The sequence below is a fragment of the Mauremys mutica genome, chromosome 8 (genome assembly GCF_020497125.1).
Source record: "Mauremys mutica isolate MM-2020 ecotype Southern chromosome 8, ASM2049712v1, whole genome shotgun sequence".
Classification (NCBI taxonomy): Eukaryota; Metazoa; Chordata; order Testudines; family Geoemydidae; genus Mauremys; species Mauremys mutica.
Window position 1 is genome coordinate 56,906,885 of NC_059079.1, and position 21,570 is coordinate 56,928,454.

General features: G+C 50.0%; 1 protein-coding gene across 2 annotated transcripts in view; it reads right to left on the minus strand.

Annotated features, from left to right (window-relative positions):
* Window positions 1-15,030: 15,030 nt before the first annotated feature.
* Window positions 15,031-21,570, minus strand: part of KIAA1614 (KIAA1614 ortholog) — a 50,031-nt gene continuing 43,491 nt past the window's right edge. For both annotated transcript variants that reach the window (XM_045028401.1, XM_045028400.1), the window contains 3 exons: window positions 20,982-21,106; window positions 19,039-19,223; window positions 15,031-16,218 (listed from right to left, as the gene is read on the minus strand). In XM_045028401.1, the coding sequence (XP_044884336.1) occupies window positions 16,025-16,218; window positions 19,039-19,223; window positions 20,982-21,106 (504 nt within the window). In that variant the 3' untranslated portion in view covers window positions 15,031-16,024. The remainder of the gene's footprint in view (window positions 16,219-19,038; window positions 19,224-20,981; window positions 21,107-21,570) is intronic.

A 21,570-nucleotide genomic window follows, 5' to 3' on the forward strand; every position in this document is an offset into this window, starting at 1 on the left:
ACGTAAAAATAGGATGTCTTAATTTTTCCTGACCCAGTATTTTTTTAGAAATGTTAAGCGCTGTTGTGACAAACAAAAAGCCAGAAAATGCAAAGTCAAGGGAGAGACTCCAGTTTATTATTTCCCCAATCCTTACATTACCTCTGAATTGCCTGGCACTTCAGTTTTGTTTCACAACATTGTTATTTAAGTCTAGTTTTGTCACAGTGAATTGGAAATTAGACTTAATCAGTCACTGTTTTATTTAAGTGTTGCTAAAAGCTGTCAGTACCAAAACTTGGTCTAGAAGGGCTCAACCTGGTAGCGTAGGTGTGGGGACAAATAAATCCAAATGGCTATTTTATACTGCAAAACCCCCATTTTCCTTTAAATTGCTGCTCCTGCCCTTCTGACTCAGATTAATTTAGAAAAGTTTAAGGCAACCAGGCTTTTCTTTTAAAAAAGAATTGCCCTTTCAAGGCCAAAACTTGGGAGTGAGTTAGTGCCCATACATAGCAAATCTTGATAGCTAAAACTGCATGCTGCTCAAATATAAGCCTATTCAGTGGGTTCCTTCCTTTGGATACCCTTGAAAGTGAGATTTCAGCTTTAATGAGATTTTTGTTAAACACTGAAATAGACTTTAATCCTAACTAAACTTGCTTCTGCATGGCAATATTGTGATTCTCAGACTAAATTACAATAACCCACCTATGTAAAGAAAGTTGAATTTGTACACAGAACACTTAAGTTGTAACATGGAAAGTAAGCGTGTACTATATGCCTTCTAACTCCTGCAGGATTAGGGATAACTGCCCCAAACTTTTGGATGACAGTCTTTCACCTTTAAATGGGACATTCGTTTGTTTAATGTGCCCTTATCTCTATTTTGGGGAACATTTGCCAGACAGGCCTTCTATATTTAAAAAAAAAAAAAACCTTGCAGATCACCTTTAACTGAGGGTTTGTCTCTACACCTCTACCCCGCTATAACATGACCAGATATAACACGGGTTTGCATATAGCGCAGTAGCAGCGGGGCTCCAGCAGCGCTTTAAAGGGTGCGGGGCTCTGGCTGCTGCAGCCACTACCCTGGGGTTGCAGCAGAGGGGCTTGGCCAGTGATTTAAAGGGCCTGGGCTCCCCGCAGCTCTTTAAATCACCGCTGGAGCCCTGCCACTGCTACCTCAGGGCTGCAGCAGCAGGGCTCAGGCAGCGCTTTAAAGGGACCGGGGCTCTGGCTGCTGTGGGGAGCCCTGGGCCCTTTAAATCACCGCTGGGGCCCTGCCGCCACTATCCCGGGGCTGCAGCAGCAGGGCTCTGCCGGCAATTTAAAGGGCCTGGGGCTCCCCAAATCACTGCTGCAGCCCTGCCACCGCTACCCTGATATAACGGTGTTTCACCTATACGCGGTAGGGATTTTTGGCTCCCAACAACCGCATTATATGGGGGTAGAGGTGTACTAGAAAGTTAATACAGATTAAGGTAGATTGCAAATTTAAAGCACAGTAGCTGTTTCTGAATAACTCTGTGGATCAACCCTTATTCTGGAACAAGAATGCCTTGTTGCTGTTTAGCTTAACCCACTTGGAAACTGTAGACAAGCCTTGAAATATTCCTTGAGTTAGTTTGTCAGAAATAAGTTAAATTTATCATTGGTGTGTTAAATACATGCTTTGCTTCCTCTAGGATCTGTTATACTCTTGCTGTGCATATTGGAAGCTAAGTAGACTTGGTCCATTATAATTACACTTGCATTTAATATCTCTTCAAGAGTAACTTTTCAGTTGGAGATCCAGGAAGCTAACTATGTAACTCCCATTAGGTTTAATAGGAATCTGTGTGGACCTGACCTTGTACCTTTCAATGCTTGGCACTTCAGTGTTGCTGTTACAGAGGGGATTTGGGTATATGCACCCACTGCTGCTGTGTCTTGTCACTGGAGAATATACTAGCCTGTTTGTTTTATATTTGGAACAGCATCCTGTGAAATGACTAACTTTAGACACATCAGAAAACTTGAGCCTAGATATAAAAACCAGAGGAGCCATATTCAGTAGGGGGAAGGAAGACTTCCAGTTCTATTTAACTTCCTGATACTGTAATTTCAGCGTAGGGCTCAGTGCTAGTTGTTCATTGTAGAATGTGGGAATAGAGAGACATTTTCACTGGTAGTTGCACACGCAGTTCCCCACTTACATTACAATATGCTGTGTTGTGTGTTCTCCAAGAATTCTTAATTAAATGAGTTGTACAGAACTGCTCCTACACTTAAGGAAATTTTAGACTATAACATGTTACCAGAAGCCTATTAAACTGCTGTGCTTAAGTATGTCTGTCTAGATGGTGCTGCTAGCTAGCAAATTCAGTGTCTTTAGTCCTATTCTCCTTGTAAACCTGATTGCTCCTGTTGCCTTTTCATTTAATTATGTCATAAATAATGGACTGTGGCATCGCCAAATGAATCCAGCTACTGGAAATAGTTAAATGGTGGGTTTTTTGATAATCCTTTGTTAGAAGTGTAAATATATAGAGAGAGTCTGGTACAATATTACATTTGAAAGTTCAGACTGTCTCTAAAGCTTGGAGAAGCTAGACACTGCTTCTGTGAACATATTTCAGACTGGTACAGAGCGTTCATCAAAATGTAGCACTTTTTGAACTCTGAGAAAGATCTCTGTACAGAATCTGGACCAAATTTAACAATGTGATATTTTCATCTTGGTGTGGCAAGGCTGGGCAATTGGAACATTTCTCCGGTCCATGCTAAGCTGTAATGAGGAGGTTGTAAATAGCTGGCTGTAGAGTTCGATGTCTTAATGCTGTAGTGGAGCTAGGTGGCCTTTGAGGAAGCTTTTTGGACCATCCCTTGTGGTTGAGCACTGTGAAAGATCTGTTATACTTGATCCCTGCGGAATCGGAAATGGCTACCTGTGGCTTATTTTCATACTGTAAAAGTTGCCGTTCTTCCTCCATTCAGAAGAGCTGTTAAAACTGCTGGTTGTGTTGTAATTGACCTTTCCTCAAAGAGGAACTAGACAGTCATCTCCAATTTTATATTTGTTTTAACTTTGGGACAGTGATATTTCATTATGTTGTGCTCCACATTGTAATAGAGAGGTGGGTACTGTGCTCTGAGTCCATCTGCTATTTTCCTTTCTTCAGGTTAGGGACAGGCTGACAAAAATTGCATTTTAGTAATGCAGTTTATAAGGGGAGCCACTTATTGCGTTCTCTTATAGGCAGGGGAGGATAGATTGTACTTCGCAGGACCCTACTAGCCCCTCCTGTTCCTCTCTCCATACAGGTTTTTAAAGGAACTACTCGATCATCTGAGACCTAGTAGTCCATGAGTGCAATGAGTTAAATGCAGATTTGTACTCTGCTATATGCATCCCACACTAAGTGGGCTTGGGAGGTGTATAGCACAATACTTGCAGTGTACACACATGAATTGTCTAGAAGCCCAGTGAGTGGTGTTGCAGGTGGTTGGTAATGAGATGGTGGATGAGTCTCCCTTTCCCTATTTTTTCCCCCCTCCATGACCATACTTCAGTTCCATGTAATCTTGTTCCAAGGTGGCTTCTGCCCTGTAATTCATTGAGAGAGCAATCTCACAAGTACTAACAGAACCACAGTCCACTGACTGTCCAACAGTATTAGATATTTATGCTATTATCTAAACTTTAACTTGCATTAAAAAGCTCTGCATAGCAGACATGCTTTGAGAACTGCTGCCTTAATGCACTAGTTTACTGTGGCTGTGTTGCAGCTTATTTTATAAAGAGGATAACCGCATTGGGGGGGGGGGGAGGGCTGTTGCAGCGTACAGCCACATAACTTTAAAGGAACTCTGCTGATCTTTACTTCAGGATTAGCAGATCTTCCCTGTTTACTATAGAAAGATCTTTGCACAAAGCTGAAACTTTTTTTAACCTGAAGGGTGCAGCTAAAGGGGTGGTGAGATGGCTTAAATGGTCTCTCACTAACAGTTTCCAGCAAAAAGAGGGAAGGCAAGCCTTGATTTTTCTGATGTAAAAGCAAAAAATGGTTTGGGGAAGATGGCACTTTGTAGCTGTCTTTCTGATTCATTCCAAAGGAGCAATACAAGAGCACAAACACTTTTCCGGTAGTGAAGAAACCCTAATCTAGACACATGGGGGTGATGGATTATTTCAGCCCTAGAAAGTTGTTTTGCTAAAAGCGTCGATTTGGATTGAAGACTGTTGTAACTCAAAGGCTTCTACCACATTTCTGCTAGGGCTTGTGCCAAATTAAAGCGTATAGTAGAACATTGATTCAGCCCCTACATTCTTGAGTGTGTTAAGTAGGAATAGACTGACGGAGGCTTGACCACAGCAGTCAAGGGCCTAGTGCTACCACCATGGTTAGAGCTAGTGCTAGCCCCAGAAGAGTCCTCGAGCTGAGTGACCTCAAAATACTGATAGACAACAAACCACCTATCATGTAGAGGAGGTTGAGATTACCATCAGCTTTCGCTTTCCCCTCCAAGAGGAGGCAAACCCTACCCTCTCCTTCATCCCCATGATTACCCTGGAATCATGGTACAGTAAAAACCCTACGGTGCACAGTAAGCAGGCCTGGCAAGTACAGTTCAGGGCAGCTGGGTATACCAAACATGATGCTGCAGGGCCAAATGTTTGGATTATTCCACAGCACTATGGAAAAACTCAGAGCTTTATATTCAGAAAATTAACTCGTCTCCCACAGTACCCCTCCTTAGCACAAGCAAGTCCACCCATGGAACATGCTAGGTGGACTAAGGTTTGGGAATCCCTTCTTACTGCTTCACTTTCCCTCCCAGGCTCAGATACAGCCAGTGCAGTGCAAAGCAGTGCACATGACAACAAACAGAAAAAACAAGCAATGGATGGGCAGCTGACTAACAGTCATTCATCCGAAACACTGTTCCATTGTTTCAGTATTTAAATGCAGCAGAGAGTTCTAACAGCACTGTCCTGTGCCAATGCTGCCAGAGTGCAGCAGCTGCTTGTTCCGTTTGGATGCACTGGCTGCTCTCCATGGTGATACTCATAAGGACAGTGCATCTGGGGGGATTTTGTAAAAAGCTCTATGACTTACCAGAATGCAGAAGTAACTTTCCTTTACTCTTTCCCTCTTACCGTCCTCAGCGGGGGAGCAAAGATTGCAGTAATCGATTACCAACCCTCTGCCGCTATTCCCTTGAGTGTTTTAGATGACAGTAGAACTGCTACTCTGATCTGGAAGCACCACAGGCATGAGTGGAAAAAACAGCTCTGGAATATTTGCTTGGTGTTGAAGTGATTGTGTTGTGAACTCCGGTGTGCTGACTTGCTAGCAATGGGTTTCTGCACCAGAAAACCCTGACTCAAGTTCCCAGTAGCCCTTCATGAGATGTGGAAGAAAGGGACAGTTAGCTGAGGGAAGAGGAAATATAAGGGTTTGGCTATGCAAAAAATCAAATCTGTTTTAGTGTGAAGTTATGAACTGATCTTTAAGGGGGAGTGAGTTTGGTAGTTAATTATGTAGAAAAGTTATTTAAATAGATACAGTCAGGGAAAAAGTAGTTTCCCCTTATGTTCTAGAAGCCAGTTGCCACTAAGGAACATACGGGTCAAGACCCAAGGGGACAGCAGTGGAGTGGGAGGCAAAGCTAGTCCTGGAAAACTTACAGTTCTCTCTTCTGATGATTCTTTACCCATGTGTATACATGTTTTAGCACTCATGATCCATATGCTGTGTTGCTGCAGCACAGGAAAGCAGCTGGTCTGTGCCTGGGTGGGAGATCCTGCTGTCTGTTTTCCCCTGGAATATTCGGTGAGGATTGACAGCAGTTCATTCCTGTGGAGTACAATGTGATTACACCACGGCAACTGTTCCCATGAAACAAAATGTGATAAATCACAGCTTAGTAGTAGCTGTTGGAGAGTAAGGACACTGGGCAATAGTGTAAAGCCTGCGAGAAACATTTTAAATAATGAGCTGCAGTAGCCTGCTAAGGAAATGGTGTTACTCTAAAATATCAACAAATGTTTATTTCTGCTGTTGGAATCATGTTACAGTTATGCAAAGAATCCTTCATCCTTCTACAGTATTAAAGTGGAGATTTGCTGAACTCATCGATTTTTTTTTAATGTGTTTGGGTGAATGGTTTGGCAGTGTAGGCCACCCCACAAACCATCCCCAAATAGGAAATGGTTTTCAAGCACATACAGCATTGTTGGTATATTATCATGATGCAGAAAGGGCACAGGAGTTGCTTTCATCTGTGCCCTTTCTGCGTAGGGGGTATTGAAATCCCTGACTAATTGACACAACCTGCAATGATAAGTTTAAGAAGCCAGCACCACCTCTGTGATTCACAGTAGATGGAGAATTGGCTGAGCACAGACACTGAAGTATATGATCACCAGCAATAGGATGTCTGCCCTCATACTGAGAACTTTCCCCAAGACAGGCTTTCTGCTCTTCACCGGTTTCCACCACAAGCCTTATTTCACAAAAGCTAGACACCTGAAAACAGTGCATCTATTTTACCAATCACAATAATACCTCTCAATGGCAGCTACTCAGCCCAAATAAGCAATTAGACAAAGCTGAGCCTACACTGGCATGGCCAGCTGAGTCAGCCAGCAAGGTCCTGCTAATAGATGCAAGATCAGGTGCCTCAGCCATTTTCTTACTAGTGAGTGGCCATGAATTAAGCAGCAGGAGCCAAAGGCAGGGGCACTGCTTGCTCTTTCCCTGTGCTACTGCCAAACCGCAAGGACAGAAACCAAGGGTATGTCTACACTGAGTCAGCCGACAGGGGCCAGCCATGGGTGTTTTAATACAGTGTAGCCATAACCCAAGTGTCTACCACAGCCCTACATTTGGCAAATGCCCTTTTGCCACCTAATTCCACACACACGGCAAGGATGTAGGAGCGCCGTTCCTGGGGCTGGTCTCCCTTCGCCTTCCAGATTCCCCAGTGCTTAAGCACTGCTCTAGTCTGCCAGTGTAGCTACATCAGCAGTGAAGAGTGGGGACTGCCATAGCCAGGCACTGGAGTAACCAGCAAAACGAAGGCATCTCTTGCTTCCTTTACATGGGTACTGAGGATGGAATGTAGTTCCCTGAGATCCCTGTAGGCCTAGGATTTCCAGCTAGTGAATGCGAGAACTGGCACCACACTTTCCCTGTCCGAGGATACTTGTGCCAGTCCCTGTTTACTGGGCAAGCTGTTTCCACCAATTATTTGGATCAAGTAGGCAGGAGTTTGGATAAAATGGCCCCGTCACAGCAAGTGCAGCCAATTTTGACAGTGTCAAGTAGCAGCTAGTTTTTTAAATAAGTGAATTAATTGCCCATGAAAAGTGCCACCTTGCTCTCCCTGACAACTGGAATCCTCCATTCCTACAACAGATGCAGCACTGGCAGGAGCAATGCAGGCTCAGGGCCTATAGTGAAGGGGACCATACAAGCACCTGAATAAACAGAGAGAATCCTTCCTATACAGGGCCTCTGCTCTGACATGGAGTGCCCACCTCTAGGTCTGATGGAACAGTGCAGTCTCCAGGTCCAAAAGCCTGTGGCTTGGGCTGGGAGTGCTACCAATCTGGAGACCTGGCTAACGCTGGCAGTAAGCCCTCCCGTTCACCTCACATCAGTCGTCACAATGTCAATGGATGGCACCAGCTTTGGGCAGCTACTAAACTAGTTTGTATTTCAGCAAGCCACCTCCCAGGAGAAATGCTCTGTTTCCCGTTACTAATCCCCTGAATCATCTCATTTCCCTCTGTCAAAACAGTTGGCCATTTAAAGAAGTTGAACACTTCCCCAAAGCCCACTGGATGGAGAGATTCTGCCTGCAGAGTTTGTGCTAAGTGGTTGCTGCAAATTGCCTGGCACAGCAATAGTTCATTTTACCTCCACTTTCCTTGCTCGAATCCATGGAGATGGTGTCTCCATGTATTTGCCTGATACACACTTTGCCCTGGGGAATCTTACAGTCCCATTGGCAGCATCACAATCCAAGTGACCAATTGCCAAAAAGCCTGAAATTGAAATAGTGGGGAAGTTATTTCCTGCCCATTGGAGCCAGTTGACCTTTTCCAAAATTGCAGCAAGGTCTTTGTCAAGTGGGGTATTGTCAAACCGGCCATCTGTGAGCAGGTGCTAGTGTGCTGGGGGAGCATAGTGCCAGGTCTCCTATGGAAAACACTGCTGAGGGGAGATGAGAGGTGTCAGCAACTCCTGTCACTGCTGCTCGGGAAGTTGCTAGCAGCCTCCCCTCAAAGACAGAGCTTCAGTGGAGGGCAAAAGGCAGGAGAAGAAGGGATTATGCCATCACAGCCCTCTCCCCTGAAAAACCCACAAGTCTGGTTGTGACCACTAAGGAGAGAGGGGGCAGTGCATTGATCCCTTAGCAGCAGCCATAGCCTAGCTTAGAAATTGAAAACTGAAGCATTTCCTCACTGAGCACATATGCTGGTTTGTCACTGTAGGGTCCCTAATGCTGCCACTGCCAGCTTCCTCCCACAGTGGGGAGACACAAAGAATTAAAGTGAAGAAAGTAGGTTATGTCTGTGTCTTTCCATTCTTCACTATAACACCCAGAACATGAGCACCCCAGGAGCTAGCTGGAGCGATCGCAGGTTTTCTGGGTTGAGCACAAAGGTGCAGTGATGTGCCTGCTGCTTTGTGCCAGAAGCAGATGTTTCTCTTCCACCCTCTGACACAGCCATTGTCCCTATTACAGTGGATGAAAGGACAACAGCTATCTGAGGGCAGAATTTGGTGTAGTGGAGGGGATGGCCCAGCCTTTGGCTCTCACATTACCTGGTTCATGTGGCCTTCTGTTGGACTTAGGGCCACTTGTCCCCACCAGCCTCTCCAACCCATGGTTACAGAACCGATCTCACCTGATTTTACCTTGTCCAGCCTATCCAATAGTAGGTGATGCATCTTCCTGCCGAGTCAGCCATCGCACCACAAACTTATGTGTCTCCCTCTTCACTTCCCACCTGTTGAAGGGAAGCCTGATGAAGGAAACTCTAGTGAAACTAACACAGACAGATGCCTGCTTGTGGCTCACTCTGACACAGGGACGGGGTGGGCGTTTTACACAGGAGTAGTGAAGGTGGGGGACTACAGAGATCACTGAGCATACTGCACAGTCACAGTATGGTTATAAGCTGTCAGTCCTGACGAGAGGCGGAAGAGATCATGTTAGTGAATTTCTCTTTTCGCATGTCTCCCACTTCACCATATGGGGCCCTGTTCACATTCACTGTGACAAACTTAAAAATGCTCTCGACTTTTACTTTGATTACCTTGATTCCAACAGCATGACTGGCTCCCAACTGCGGAGCACAGAACCTAGAGCGGAGGAACCGCCAAGTCACACCACTTCCAGGTGAGCTGGTGAATGTAGTGAGGAACCACATCAGGGAACAGGCTGGAGAGCTGCCCTCTGTCCACCAGCAGCGGGAGCTGGAGATTCTCCCCCAGCAACTAGAGTTTGCTGGAGATGGGCCTGAGGCTAACTCTGGACCCAGATCCAGACCTGAACTTTCAGTAAAGGGGGGAAAGGTGTTTGGATCTAGGGGTTTGGGCCCCAGTCTAGCACCCAGTGCCCGAAATGGTGACAAGTCAATTCACCCCCACCAACCCAAGAGTGAGATTCTTTACATTCTAATTTACTTTTCAGTGTTTAATGTCCTTTGCTTTTTGGGGTCCAGCTTAGCAAGTGGGGTCACACTGGTCACCGATTCACATGCGCTGGCCTCATGCTGCAACATCTGGGGTGCAAACTCTGCTGAGGATAATTTTAAAAGAATTCCCATGGGACTGACATGTTTTGAATAAAAGCTGCCGTTAGCCCTTCCTCAGGCCTATATTTTGGGGCACATTTAGGCTGATTGTGTCTCTTGGAGGCAACAGTGGTTTTGTTTTTCAGAACAATGGAACTTACACTGCCCAGTGCTTTCTAAGGGGAAGTCAGCATTCTCAGTCTTACTTTGCATCAAGAGGCAGGTTCCTGTTTATCATCAGTGTTGCCAACTCTTAATTTTAGCACCAGTCTCACGCTTTTTGGTGGTGCTCTTAAAGCCCCAGCTCTTGGCATTAGTTATGACATGAGAATCTCAGCATAAAGATTTTTCTAGCCCTCGCAGCTAAAGACAAAAGCTTGACATCATGAAATCGAAAGGTTCAAAATACAGAAGCAAATCAAAAGAACACAGAACGTTTTTAAAAAAAAATCTCATGATTTCTAAATATCTGGGATTGGCAATATTGGTGCCATCAAGACACCAGCATTTTCAATAATTTGCTTTGCTGTGTAGTTAGATGTAGTGATCAGAATCTACTGTGCAAACGATCTCTGGCCCAGTGCTGCATTCTACAAGGAGGAATGGCGAAGGAGGAGACACAGTACAGGCTTGAAGCAATAGTTTTCCAGAACTGCTGTGATCTCTCCCACACAGAGAATGGCTCCAGCCTGCCACTCATAGGGCTTTTATTTGGGTTAATATTTTTAAGCTGCAGCTAATCTGATTTGCTTGCTAGTATTTTGTTTTTCTTTCAGTTTCTTTTTTTTCTAAAGGCCAGTTTCAGATTCGCCCCAGAGGTGGCATTTGAAGGGGATGGCCCCCTCTGGCTGGGGATTTTGTAGCAGCATGATGCTGCTTGAGAGAGAGGCGGAGGTTATTTTTTATACTTCACAGGCGCTTTCTTTAGAAGAAAAGCTCTGCAAGCAGCCAAGATCCCTCCCCCTGGGTGAAGAACAGCCAGGCAATCTGTCCAGACACCCTGGGATCATTAGCATTGAAATATAAACTCTCTGGGGGATGGAGAACAAAAGCCGAATTACTCATCCAAGGAGCGGGGGCGGCGCTGGGCGAAAGGAAGGCGGCTGGAAGAGCTGTAGCTGGGCAGGTGTCTTCGTTCCTTGGCTGCTGGCCCAGAGCCGTTTGGGGCCTGCAGTGAGTGGGGCACAGAGGCTTGCTGCTGCCGCAGGGGGCCCTCCTGCCTCCGGAGCAACAGAGGCAGCGTGGGGGGTGTGCTTGAACTGAACTGGTTCTCTCCAGCTGCCATGGAGCAGGAAGATGCCAGCTGTGCCCAGGCTGCTTGGGGCTGCATGGAAAGCTGGCACAGAGCAGAGGCTACAGGGCCCAGTTTTCTAGAGCACCGCAAGAAGAGCTCCAATCATAAGAGGGCTGGCAGAGGGGAGCAGTCACATTCAGCGGGGAGGGGGCTAATGCCCCGTCTGCTGCTGGGAGAGACAGCAGCCTCCGGCCAGTCACTTTGTCTGTGCGTGGGCTGAGCCTTCCACACACACGCGCGCCTCTCTGGCTGTACTGCGCTTTTCCCCATGGTACCCATGCACCATCGGCGCAGCACTGTGTCCAGATCATTGCACCCCCCCACCCCAGCAACCTCGGACTCTTCTGCTTCCCACGGGATTAGCCGGCCTGCTCAGGGAGGACCCTGCGTACTCCCACTTGCGGCTCCCTTCGGCCCCAGCTGCTAAGTGGGCTTGGCATCCAGCCCTGCTGCATTGGGCTCCATGACGAATCTCTAATGGGGTCAATGGCACTTCCAAAGTGCACTGGGACAGTGGAGGGGCAGCATGGCCCGGTGCACTGAGCACAGGGCTGGGAACCAGGAACAGCTGACTTCTAATCTTCACTCTGCCACTGCCATCCTGGATAGTCCCAGGCAAATCGCTTCACCTCAGTGTCCCACTTTCCTCACCTGCTCGTTACAAGCAGCCATACTTACTCCGCCTCCCAGGGATGTCTGGGCAGCACTTTGAAAGTGTAAAGTTTGACCTAAGTGCTAGGTAACAGTATTTTTGCAGGGGGCTGTCAGCACTGGCCCTTTGGCCCCACGTAGCTTACAGAGCTTCCTGTGTGTGTGTAGGACAGACCTGGGTAGCTGCTGCTCACACACAGCCACCCAGGCTGCTTCTCCTTGCCATGAGGGAAGAGAACAGGGGAGATGTTGTTCCCGTTCTTCCCATGCTCTCCCCCCGCAGGGCTGTCTGGGATGTCTGCAGGCTGGAACAAATCCAGAACTGCGCTCCTGCTGGCTTTGACTAGCTTTCCCATCAGAGCGCGGGTTGCCTTCACATGTATGGAGAGCACCCGCAGGGTTTACTTCTGGGACACGTCGCAGCCAGCTCGCTCTCTCTCCGACATATATTCACTAGAGTGGCGATCAGCCTGTGCCAAAATAAACCCGGCCTTAACCAACCTCAACTAGCCCGTGCCAGTGGCTAGTGAAGGATGTTCCACTCCTAAGTTATAAGCACTTGAGGCAAGCTGCATGTTTCACCCCCGAGTGTCTATTGACATATCAGCAAAGCAGAGGCTCTGTTGTGTGAAGCAGGGCACCCTGGTGCCTCCTATGTGTAGCTCAGCACTTCTCATAATGAGACCTTAGCTTGCCTGCCATTCCAGTGACTCTGCACCTGGGTTCCCGCCATCTGTCGTCCTCTCACAGGTGAGACTGGCAGCCCCTGGAAAGGTGACCTGCAATGGAAAAAAAATGGGCTCATCGTGCCTTTCTTTGTGAGGGATAAAGCAGCATGAAAGGGTTTTTCCTCCCTAAAAGAGGGGTGGTGGCATCAGAAAGTCAGAGCTTTCCATCCCTGGAATGGTGCGAAGGGCTGGAGACTCAGTGGGCTTCACAGCTTCAGTACAGACAAAAGCTGAGCAATTGAGAGAGGTGTCCAGCCTCTAGGGAAAAGGACATCACTGTTAACAATTCATCCCCTCTACCCTGCTCTCCCGTACTGGACCTCCAGCAAAAAATCCAGACACTGCCTCCCTGTTGTTCCTGAGGGGGGGAAATCTAGATGCAACAAAAGAGGCACAAACCCCATTTTAAAATATTTCCCTTTGCAGGTCACCTAAAACCAATTGGCCAGGCTGGGAAAGCACAGCTGTGAGGACACAGTTCATGGCCGAGCAGCTGTTACCACACAGAAGCCAGAATGGCTGCCTGCATAAACCACTCAGCTCAGCTCACCAGTGGAGGGAGTGTTAGGGTTAACTCAGGCGGCCCTCCGCAGATACAGAGCCACATAGTGTTTCCTTTCAAGAGGCAGCACCTGGAGCCCGGGGCTATCCATCTGCCGCCCACCGCCATCCGGCTGTGACCCCTGATGGCCGTCTCCCTTGTGCTAATCATAATTTTTTTGGAGGGCAGAGATGAATGGCTCTTACTGTCTCCTCTGAGGTGGGAGCAGAGGGGAGCTGTGGGCACTGTTTTGCCATTGGTTTTGTTAGAGTTATTTAATACATACATTCAGCGAAGGTGCCAGATCAGCTGGGCCCCGTACTCAGCTACAGAGAAAGCACAAGCCCTCCCGCCTCCCCCCCCGGGGCTTCAGCCCTGACCCAGACAGGCAACATCTAGGGTGAAGAGGGGAGCGCGGCGCCCAGGCTCAGCCCATTGTTGGCCTTTCTCCCTGGGGCGAGTTATGGCAATGGAGGTGTGATGGAGAAGCTTGTGCAGTATGGACTGGCCAAGCCCACAAACCAGCCAGCCCGTGGTAACATGTTTTGGCCATTATCAATCTGGGCCTGGGGTGAACTGCCCTCCTGAAGCAAAAGCATCCTGTCCCCTCCCCTCTGCCACAGAGAAAGGTGTTACCTGGCAACTGGAACGTGCTCCCTGCAGAGAGTGGGGTGGGGAGGGCTGGACCCAGCTGATCAGTCTGGCAGTGTTGCCTGCTCCCCAATAACAAGATTAGTTAAAAACACTGGCAGTGAGGAGGGGCAAAAGTGACCTCCTGGGAGAGCAAAGGCCCCAGACGTGATGAGGAGAGCGAAGGCCGAGGAAGTCCTAGGAGAGCCAGAGCGTGAGTGTGTACATCAGACAGAGCATGCTCCCCGTGCAGCGGGTGCTGGAGGCAGGGGCGGGAGGGAGGCAGAGATAAGGTTGGAATGAGCAATTTGCTTAGAACTTCCCCTTTTCCTAAGTCCTCCACTTTGCCAGCAAAGTCCCACCCTGTGCATCTTACAAACCTCTCCTTTCCTTGCTTTCCACTACCAGCTCCCTCTCCTGGGCTGGCTCCTCCATCCCTCTGGCCCCGCTTTTAAGCAGCATCCCGTTAGATTAGTTCACAGTATACCGGAGCCCTTTCTTCACTCTGGCCACCTTTCCATGCCTCATCCTAGGCAGTCCCAGGGACCAGATTGTGCTGGTTCTGGTGTCCCAAGCAGAACCGTCACATCCACAAACGACTAAACACCGGTAAGGTCCTTGCATGATGTGTCCTCCGCCATTTGAGCTCCGCAGGCTGGGAGGTCTCCAAGCCCCCAATTTGCATTGCCCTACACATGGCACACTGAGCTGCCAGACCAGCTGCCTGTCATCCGGCCTTTCTCTGGGACTTGCACCAACTCAGCCCCACTTCCGGTAGGACTCTGGTTTCTAGCCATTAACCGTGTCGAGTTGCCAGACTAACCTCTGACAGGGAGCTTACTGCGCAGCACTGAGGCACTGCAGGCAAGTCTGCTTGTTCGTAAACAGACTAACCCCACAACCACGTCCCCTTTTAAGTGACTTAACCTTCCTGCTGCTCCAGCCACATAACTGGCCTGCAGCCCCCCACACCCAGACTCAGCCGTCCTGCTCCTCTTCCCCCAGATCTATGGCTCCCACCCTCCCATCCACCCTGTGAACCAGCTGTGGGATGGCTTTCTTTGACAGATGCCGAGACTGGCTGCTCCTCCTTCCTGCCCATCTCCTTATCTCTCCCAGCGCTGCGCATCTCGACCAACACCAGCTACCCCCGCCCTCCCCGCAATTTATCTACATGCCCCTTTTAGGGCACCGCACCCCATCAGTAAACATGGTCCTGACCCGGCCACCCTCAGAGCACTGCCCGCAGACACTAACAGGCCCGTTCCCTGGCCCCCACTCTCACACCTGCTCCAATAACTCAGGTACAGGGTGTGGAGAGTTTCCATCAGAGATTTTTAATAAGTTAAGAGAAACACAATGATGAACATACAGAGGTTTCCAACACTGGTTAAACGAGCCCCTCGCCAGGCCGAACGGGTCCCATCAGCACATCCAGCAGGTCCCTGGGCTCTATGTCCCGCCCTTTATTTTGCCAGCATGAGTTAGCCCAGGAATGACATTGGCCTTCATCTCAGGCTGGTACCAAGGACCCAGTGGGAAAGCTCTTGGTTCGGTGACAGGAGGCAACCGGAGAGGGACTGACTGCACCCAGGGCACAAAGGCAGACCTGGCGAGAGGGCGACACTGCACAGCAGCCATGAGCTCTTGCTGCACAGCTGCCAGGCTGGCGCTCAGAGCTGAATACGCTGGTGCTGCCAGGCCCCCACCATGGGAGCCTCTCTTGGATATGCTGATCAGGCAGCGCCCCCTGCTGTTTGGCCACTGGGAACAGCAGGGACCGAGCTGGCAGGTCACGGATCCTTCCCGCATTGCCAGCAGTCACTGTGTGGTGGATGAGAGCAGAAAATAAGACCCCTGTCTGCCCCAAGCTGGAAAATATTGGGGAACAAAATATTGCACAGAAAGTCTGGCACCGAATGCTACTCAGCATGTCTGGGTGCAGAGCCCCGGCCATTAACACTCACCGCAGGGGAGCCGAGCGGCCCAGGCAGAGCAGCAGCACCCATTATTTCTGTTGGACTAGCATGCATGAGCTGCTTGGTGCACCAGCCCGCCCAACAGAGACAGAGGCACTGAAGCAGACATCGCCCTGACAGTCCCTTGGCCACGGACAGGGATCCGCATTGTCCGTCACAACTTTGCACACGCTCACTATTTAGCACAGAAAGGTCCCTGACACTGAGACAGCACTGCCTGTGGCATCAGGCATCTTTCCAGTCACAAAGGCATCTCCTAGCTGCAGGAGTTGGGCTCCATGCCAAGGACTGTGTCCCTGCAGCGCCCCATGAGGCAGCAGGGGCTTCACCCACATGCTGGTCTCTCCTTGTTCAGCGAGGCCACTGAACACTGCGTAGCATCGTGCTTCCTGGGTGCAACTCAGCAGGACCCTGGCCTCCTCCATGCTACCGCTTGGTGGGTCTCTGCTTGAGCACTCGGATGGACAGGGTGTCAGCCCATAACAGCAGTTCACTGATGTGGGCCAGGCCGAGCCCGGTGACCTTGGCACCGTTCACCTCCAGGATCTCATCCCCCACTCCAAGGAGTCCTGCGTACAGCTTGGCTGTGCTGGTGTCTGCCATCTCCTGGACATAGATGCCTGCAAGGCAAGTGGAGAGCCTGCTCAGTGCCCCAGTTATGCAGAGAGTAAGGTGCAGCTTCCCTGCACCAACTCCTACCCTTCCTATCAGCTCCTGCTGTTGCTAATGTTGCACACTGCAAACAGACCATTGCTTAGGTCATTTTGGCCTAGCTGCTCTTCCTTTGTGAGTATTAGGTACAACGCTCTGGTCTCCATCTAGTCAGAACCAGGCAGGTGTTTTCAGGCCAGCTTTTCAGAGAGCAGGGGACTAAGGCAAATCCAGAGTTATGCTGGAAGGCAGATTGGGAAAGCTCTGCGATTGGACCAGTTAGGAGAATGGAAATTCTCACTGTGGCATTTCACTAAGGTGGAAAGCCAAATCAGCGCACACAGGGATATTCTTCTGCTTGTAAGACATTTAGGGCAAGGACTCACTCTTCCTACGTTTGTACACTGGCCAGCACTATGGGGCCCAACTTGGACCTTTGGCCAGCACAACAATAAAAATAAACGATCTGCTCAGAGCACACATTCCCTGCACGTGCGACTGACCCCTGCTGCTTCGAATTTCTGACCTTCCTGTTCGCTCCAAATTTTACAGCATGCCAGATTGTGAGGCCAGGATCTGAAGCGATCCAAGACCTCATGGTGCACCAAGCCACAGAGGGATCTGGATAAGCTGCAAGTTCACTAAAAATCTTTGGCCAACACTGTTCCAACGGTGAGCACTCGCAGTCAGAGAGAGGGGTTCAGTTTTCATGCTCGCTCAATTGATGGCCTCTGAAGCAACACTGCCAATAAGGGTGCCTGCTGGGGCATTGAAATCTCTGAAATTACACACGTCTACTAGTGATGGGACCACAGCCACCACTCACTGCACATCGGCCGCCAAACCACCCTGTCTCTGTAATTTGGGCTGAATTTGGAAGCAGACCTCCACTGCTCATTACCAGCAGCAGGCAAGCCCTCATGGTCATTTCTTAAGGTAGGACAGGGATGCTGAGAGGGGCTTAGGCCACAGACCGCAGGACCATCACTGGCCATCCATCCCTGCCTGCAGGCCACCTGTTGGTCATTCCTTAGTGCCGATCTAAGTCTCCAACTGTCCGTAGGGGGGTGTGGCATCTCCCCTGTGCAAATAAATATCAAACATGCAACACGGTGCGGGAAGCAAGCAGCAAAGCACACGCACAACAGATGGGAAAAGAGAAACATGAAAACATCCTGGCCGCGCCTGCCAAGAGCTGCGGTGCATTCACCCACAGCACTCACATCCGCACAGCCCCAGCCCCGGGCCAGTCTGTAAGAGGAACTCCGCCATAGTCAGGGGATCTGAGCCCAGGGGTGTCATGACCACCCTGCCCAATGGGAGAGGGGTCCTGGTGCGGAACAGGCCGAGACTCACTGGCCCTCTTTAAAGAGCTCTTCAGCCATTGGGTGTATGCAAGTCCTTACTAGCCATCCTTCCTTCTCTTCCCCCAGGGGCTCTGAATGGCTGTCCTTGTTCTGAGTCTCAGCTGAAAGGCCAAGGACTGCAGCGGTGCAGAAGGAGCTACCCCCGGAGCCCAGGATGGTCGGGTTTGAGGCACCCGGCAGCGCTGCTCGCTGGACCCGCTGCTCTGTGGATAAACTGAGGAGTCGGGGCAGCAAAGCTGTCATGGCAATAAATTCACTGAACATCTTCAATGGAATATAGTATCCAAGTCAAGGCTGGCTAAATCAAATGCCAGCTTCCTCCTGGAGCCACCTACCTGACGCCAGGAGCCAGATGCACTGCAACACTGCCAGGAGCCCGGCCGGGAAGAACCCTGGAATGTCTGAGCTCAGTCAGGCCCTGAGCCGTACCCATTTCAGGGGGCTCTTCTCTACTTGGAACGGGGAAGAGATTTGGGGGGGACTCCAATAGCAAAGGGCTACTCTGAGGCTGGTGGAGGTCCCAGAGCCCACTACTGCCTGAGGGCTGCTTTCCAGGGTGGCACTCCAGGGCTCCATGGGGATTTACAGAGACAGCTGGCCCAGACACAGGCGCTTTCCCCATCCCAGCAGAGGACGTTAAGGATGAGAGCTCTAGTTGGGGTGTTTTGGGAGCTCCACTACTCTGCTGACAAGCTAACAGCCCAGGAACTGTCAGGCTGAGTCAGCCCCGGGGACCATCCAGCGCATGCCCAGTGTTCCACACGGGCCAGCAACAGCTGCTTTACAGGAAGGTGCAAGACCCTTTGCAGCAGGCTAAGGCAGCCACCTCTCCAGCCCTGGGCTGCCATGTCCCGGGGTGATGCTCATGGGAAGCCGGAAGTAGGGCGCTGCTGCAGAGGCCCCACTGGTGGAATTTGCTCCCACCCAAACCATTCCTAAGCCTGAGGCTGGCTGCCCGTAGGTCACACTGCTGTCTTTGTCCAGGCTCCCCCAGCCAGGGCCAGCCATCCTGAGCACTGAGCAGACTGACTGGCTTCTCTCCACCTCTTGTCCCATAAAGCTGCAGGGGGTCACGGTGTCATTGCTCCCCACCCCAGGAATGTCAATTGCTCCCAGTCCAAGCTGGGTAACATACACAGGCACCAAACATTGTCACGTGGGTACAACACACCACAGGAAAAGCCCAGCTCTCTTCCAGCAGTAGTGTATTAACACATGCCGTTCTCAAAGCTGTGCCGCAGACTCAAAGGAGAGACAAGCCAGGGTTTTCAGCCGGGCACACACACCAGGCAGGCTGGGACTAACAGCACTAAGCAGGTGCTGAGAGGGGGGTATTTTTAAAGGTCTTGAAGCTGAAACAAACCATAAAAGCTACTTGATGGTGCTGCTATAAAGCCCCACGCGACTATTTACTGCAGGTACCTGTGTCAGGTCGACCATTCCCTGAGGAGACACGGAACCCAAAAGTGCCCTGTGGGGGGCGCTGCAGCTCCAGCTGGCTGGTTCCATCCGGGAAGACTTCTACCACCCGCCCGACTGTTCGCACTAAATCAGGGGTGCCAATGTCCTCCACGCTGAGGGAACGCCGGGGCGGAGCACCTGCTTTCCTGGAGGGAGAAGGGAACGAGCCAGAGGGAACGTTACTGCTGTGTGGAGCAAAGAACCCACCACCCTTGGAGCAAGGAGGTGTAATATCTCAGCTACTGGGAGTACAGGGCTGATGCCTAGAGCTTCTGACAGATCCTTCATCTCAGGATCACAGGTTCAAGTCCAACTTGCACTCTAAGGAGCCTGAGGCAAGTGCTTGAATTGTTACTACCTAATAAGGACTTCCCCTTGGTTCTCCCGTTTCAAGGCAGAAGAGACCCTGATCTTACTAAGGGGAGACTCCTGGAAATTAGAAATAGAAGAGACCTGCAGCATTAGACCCTCTAAGGCCATCCCTCAGGAGCCCAGGCGGGGTTGCCTCACTCTCCGCCCACTGTCTCCAGGCCTTTGTTCATCCCTGTTTCAATTGGCTCCAGCAAATGGTGCTCCCTTCACTTCCCCATAGGATAGCGGGTCACGCACTTACAAAGTTTTCCCTGATATTCACCTGGATTTTCCTTTCCTTCATTTCATCCCATCTCTCTTCATTAGACCCTCCTACCCACAGCAGACCAATCCTATCAGCGCTCACGCTAACAAGCAGCTGCTTCCGAATCCAAGTTCTGTGTCTGCTGCTCTCCACTGCACCCAGAATGGAAGTTTTTGCAATCTAGGCATGAAGTTTGCAAGGCTTTCCTGGAGCCAGTTCCCCCAGAGTAACTTGCCCTTTGGAGGCAGCTAGGCAGAATTCCAAGCAGGTGCGAGGTCTTTCAGACAGTCTGGAACTAGGGTCCTGTCTGTTCTGCCTGAACGTTAAAAATCCAGCAGCACGTTTTTCAAGCATAAAAGTCTCCCTCACTCAAACATCCCCCAGGCCCTCAGTACTGTGCTGTCCGCCAGCATCCCGCCTGGAGGTGACTACACCACAGCAGTGAAGTAATTTCTCTGGCATTTAATGTGCCTTGGGGAGCAAGCGCTGCATCTTCCTCTCCTCCTACTCAGAGTATCATATCCCCCTTCAGCTCCCTTTGCTGGCTTCCCCTGCCAGCCCTTTGGCATCACAGTAACAGTGTCTTCCTGGTCTCCCCTCTGATGCCCTGGATAGTTCTGCCCCACCTGCATTTCCACTCTTATTGCTCCCTGTTTGTCTCCCTCCCCCCCAGCCAATTTCCTAAAGGGCTTCTTGGCCCCTCTTGCTCTTTCCCTGGGTATAACAGTACCCACTGGAGCCTGGCATGCGACTGGGGCATTTCTTTGGAACCTTGACCCAGGTCATGTGGCACAGGCCAGCCAATAGAGACTCCTCCCAGCACTCCTGTGTATCATTCTTATTACGCTGGCACCTTCTTCCAAGCTGCCTCATGCACCAGGAACTCCTCCCTCAACACATTCAGACCCCCTACAGACAGGCCCAAGCGTGGCTCCTTACCAGAACCTCCCCAAGAAGAGCCACACACAACCCAGCGTTCCTGAAATAAAGTGATGTCCACACTGGTTTGTAACAGAACTACTCAGTGTGCAAGGACCATATCTCGCACCAGGCTTTGTGCAGCACCAAGCACACAGACAGAGCTAAATAATCAATTATTTACTACTGCATTGGCATCACCACTAGTGGAATAAACTTGTATTACAGACTAATGTAGAACACTATCACCCAGCACCAGCTGCAACCTCCATTGCAGATCAGTAGCATCAGCGTTCTCAGAACAATTAAACATCAGCAGAGATCTGGAGTGGGGTGAACTGGGAGCGCCCTGGCCCTCCCACATTCCTACCTGTCAGCTGCTTTGCTTTCCCCTGGCTTGCCCTCCAGATAAAAGCTGGAACGGTCAGTCTTGCCCAGGAGAGAATGCAGGTTCTGTACCGAAGAGGCTTTCCTCAGTTGGCAGAAGGGTGACACCTAGTGGGAGAATGAGAGTACTGAAAACCAGAAGTACTGGAAGAAAATCCAAGCAAAAGTGTCTTTTGCCAGAAGGGGACGCTCAGGGAGCTCCCAAGTGACCAGCATTTGAAACCCCAAATCCTCTTGATCCCTCTTGAACCCTCTGAAGACCATAAAAATCAACAAAGGAAGAAAAACAATCCCAGTTTCTTCCATCTCTCCAGCATCACTGTATTAACAAATGTACTAACAGGAGTGTCAGATGTAAGACCTGAGAGGTACTTGTCCTGCTCTACTCAGCTGGAGTAGTGTGTCCAGTTCTAGGCACCACACTTCAGGAAAGATGGAGATAAACTGGAGAGAGTCCGGAGGAGAGCAACAAAAATGATAAAGGTTTAGAAAACCCGACCTGTGGGGAAAGTTTAAAAAACTGGACATGTTTAGTCCTGAGAAAAGACGACGGGGGAGGGGGAGGCGACCTG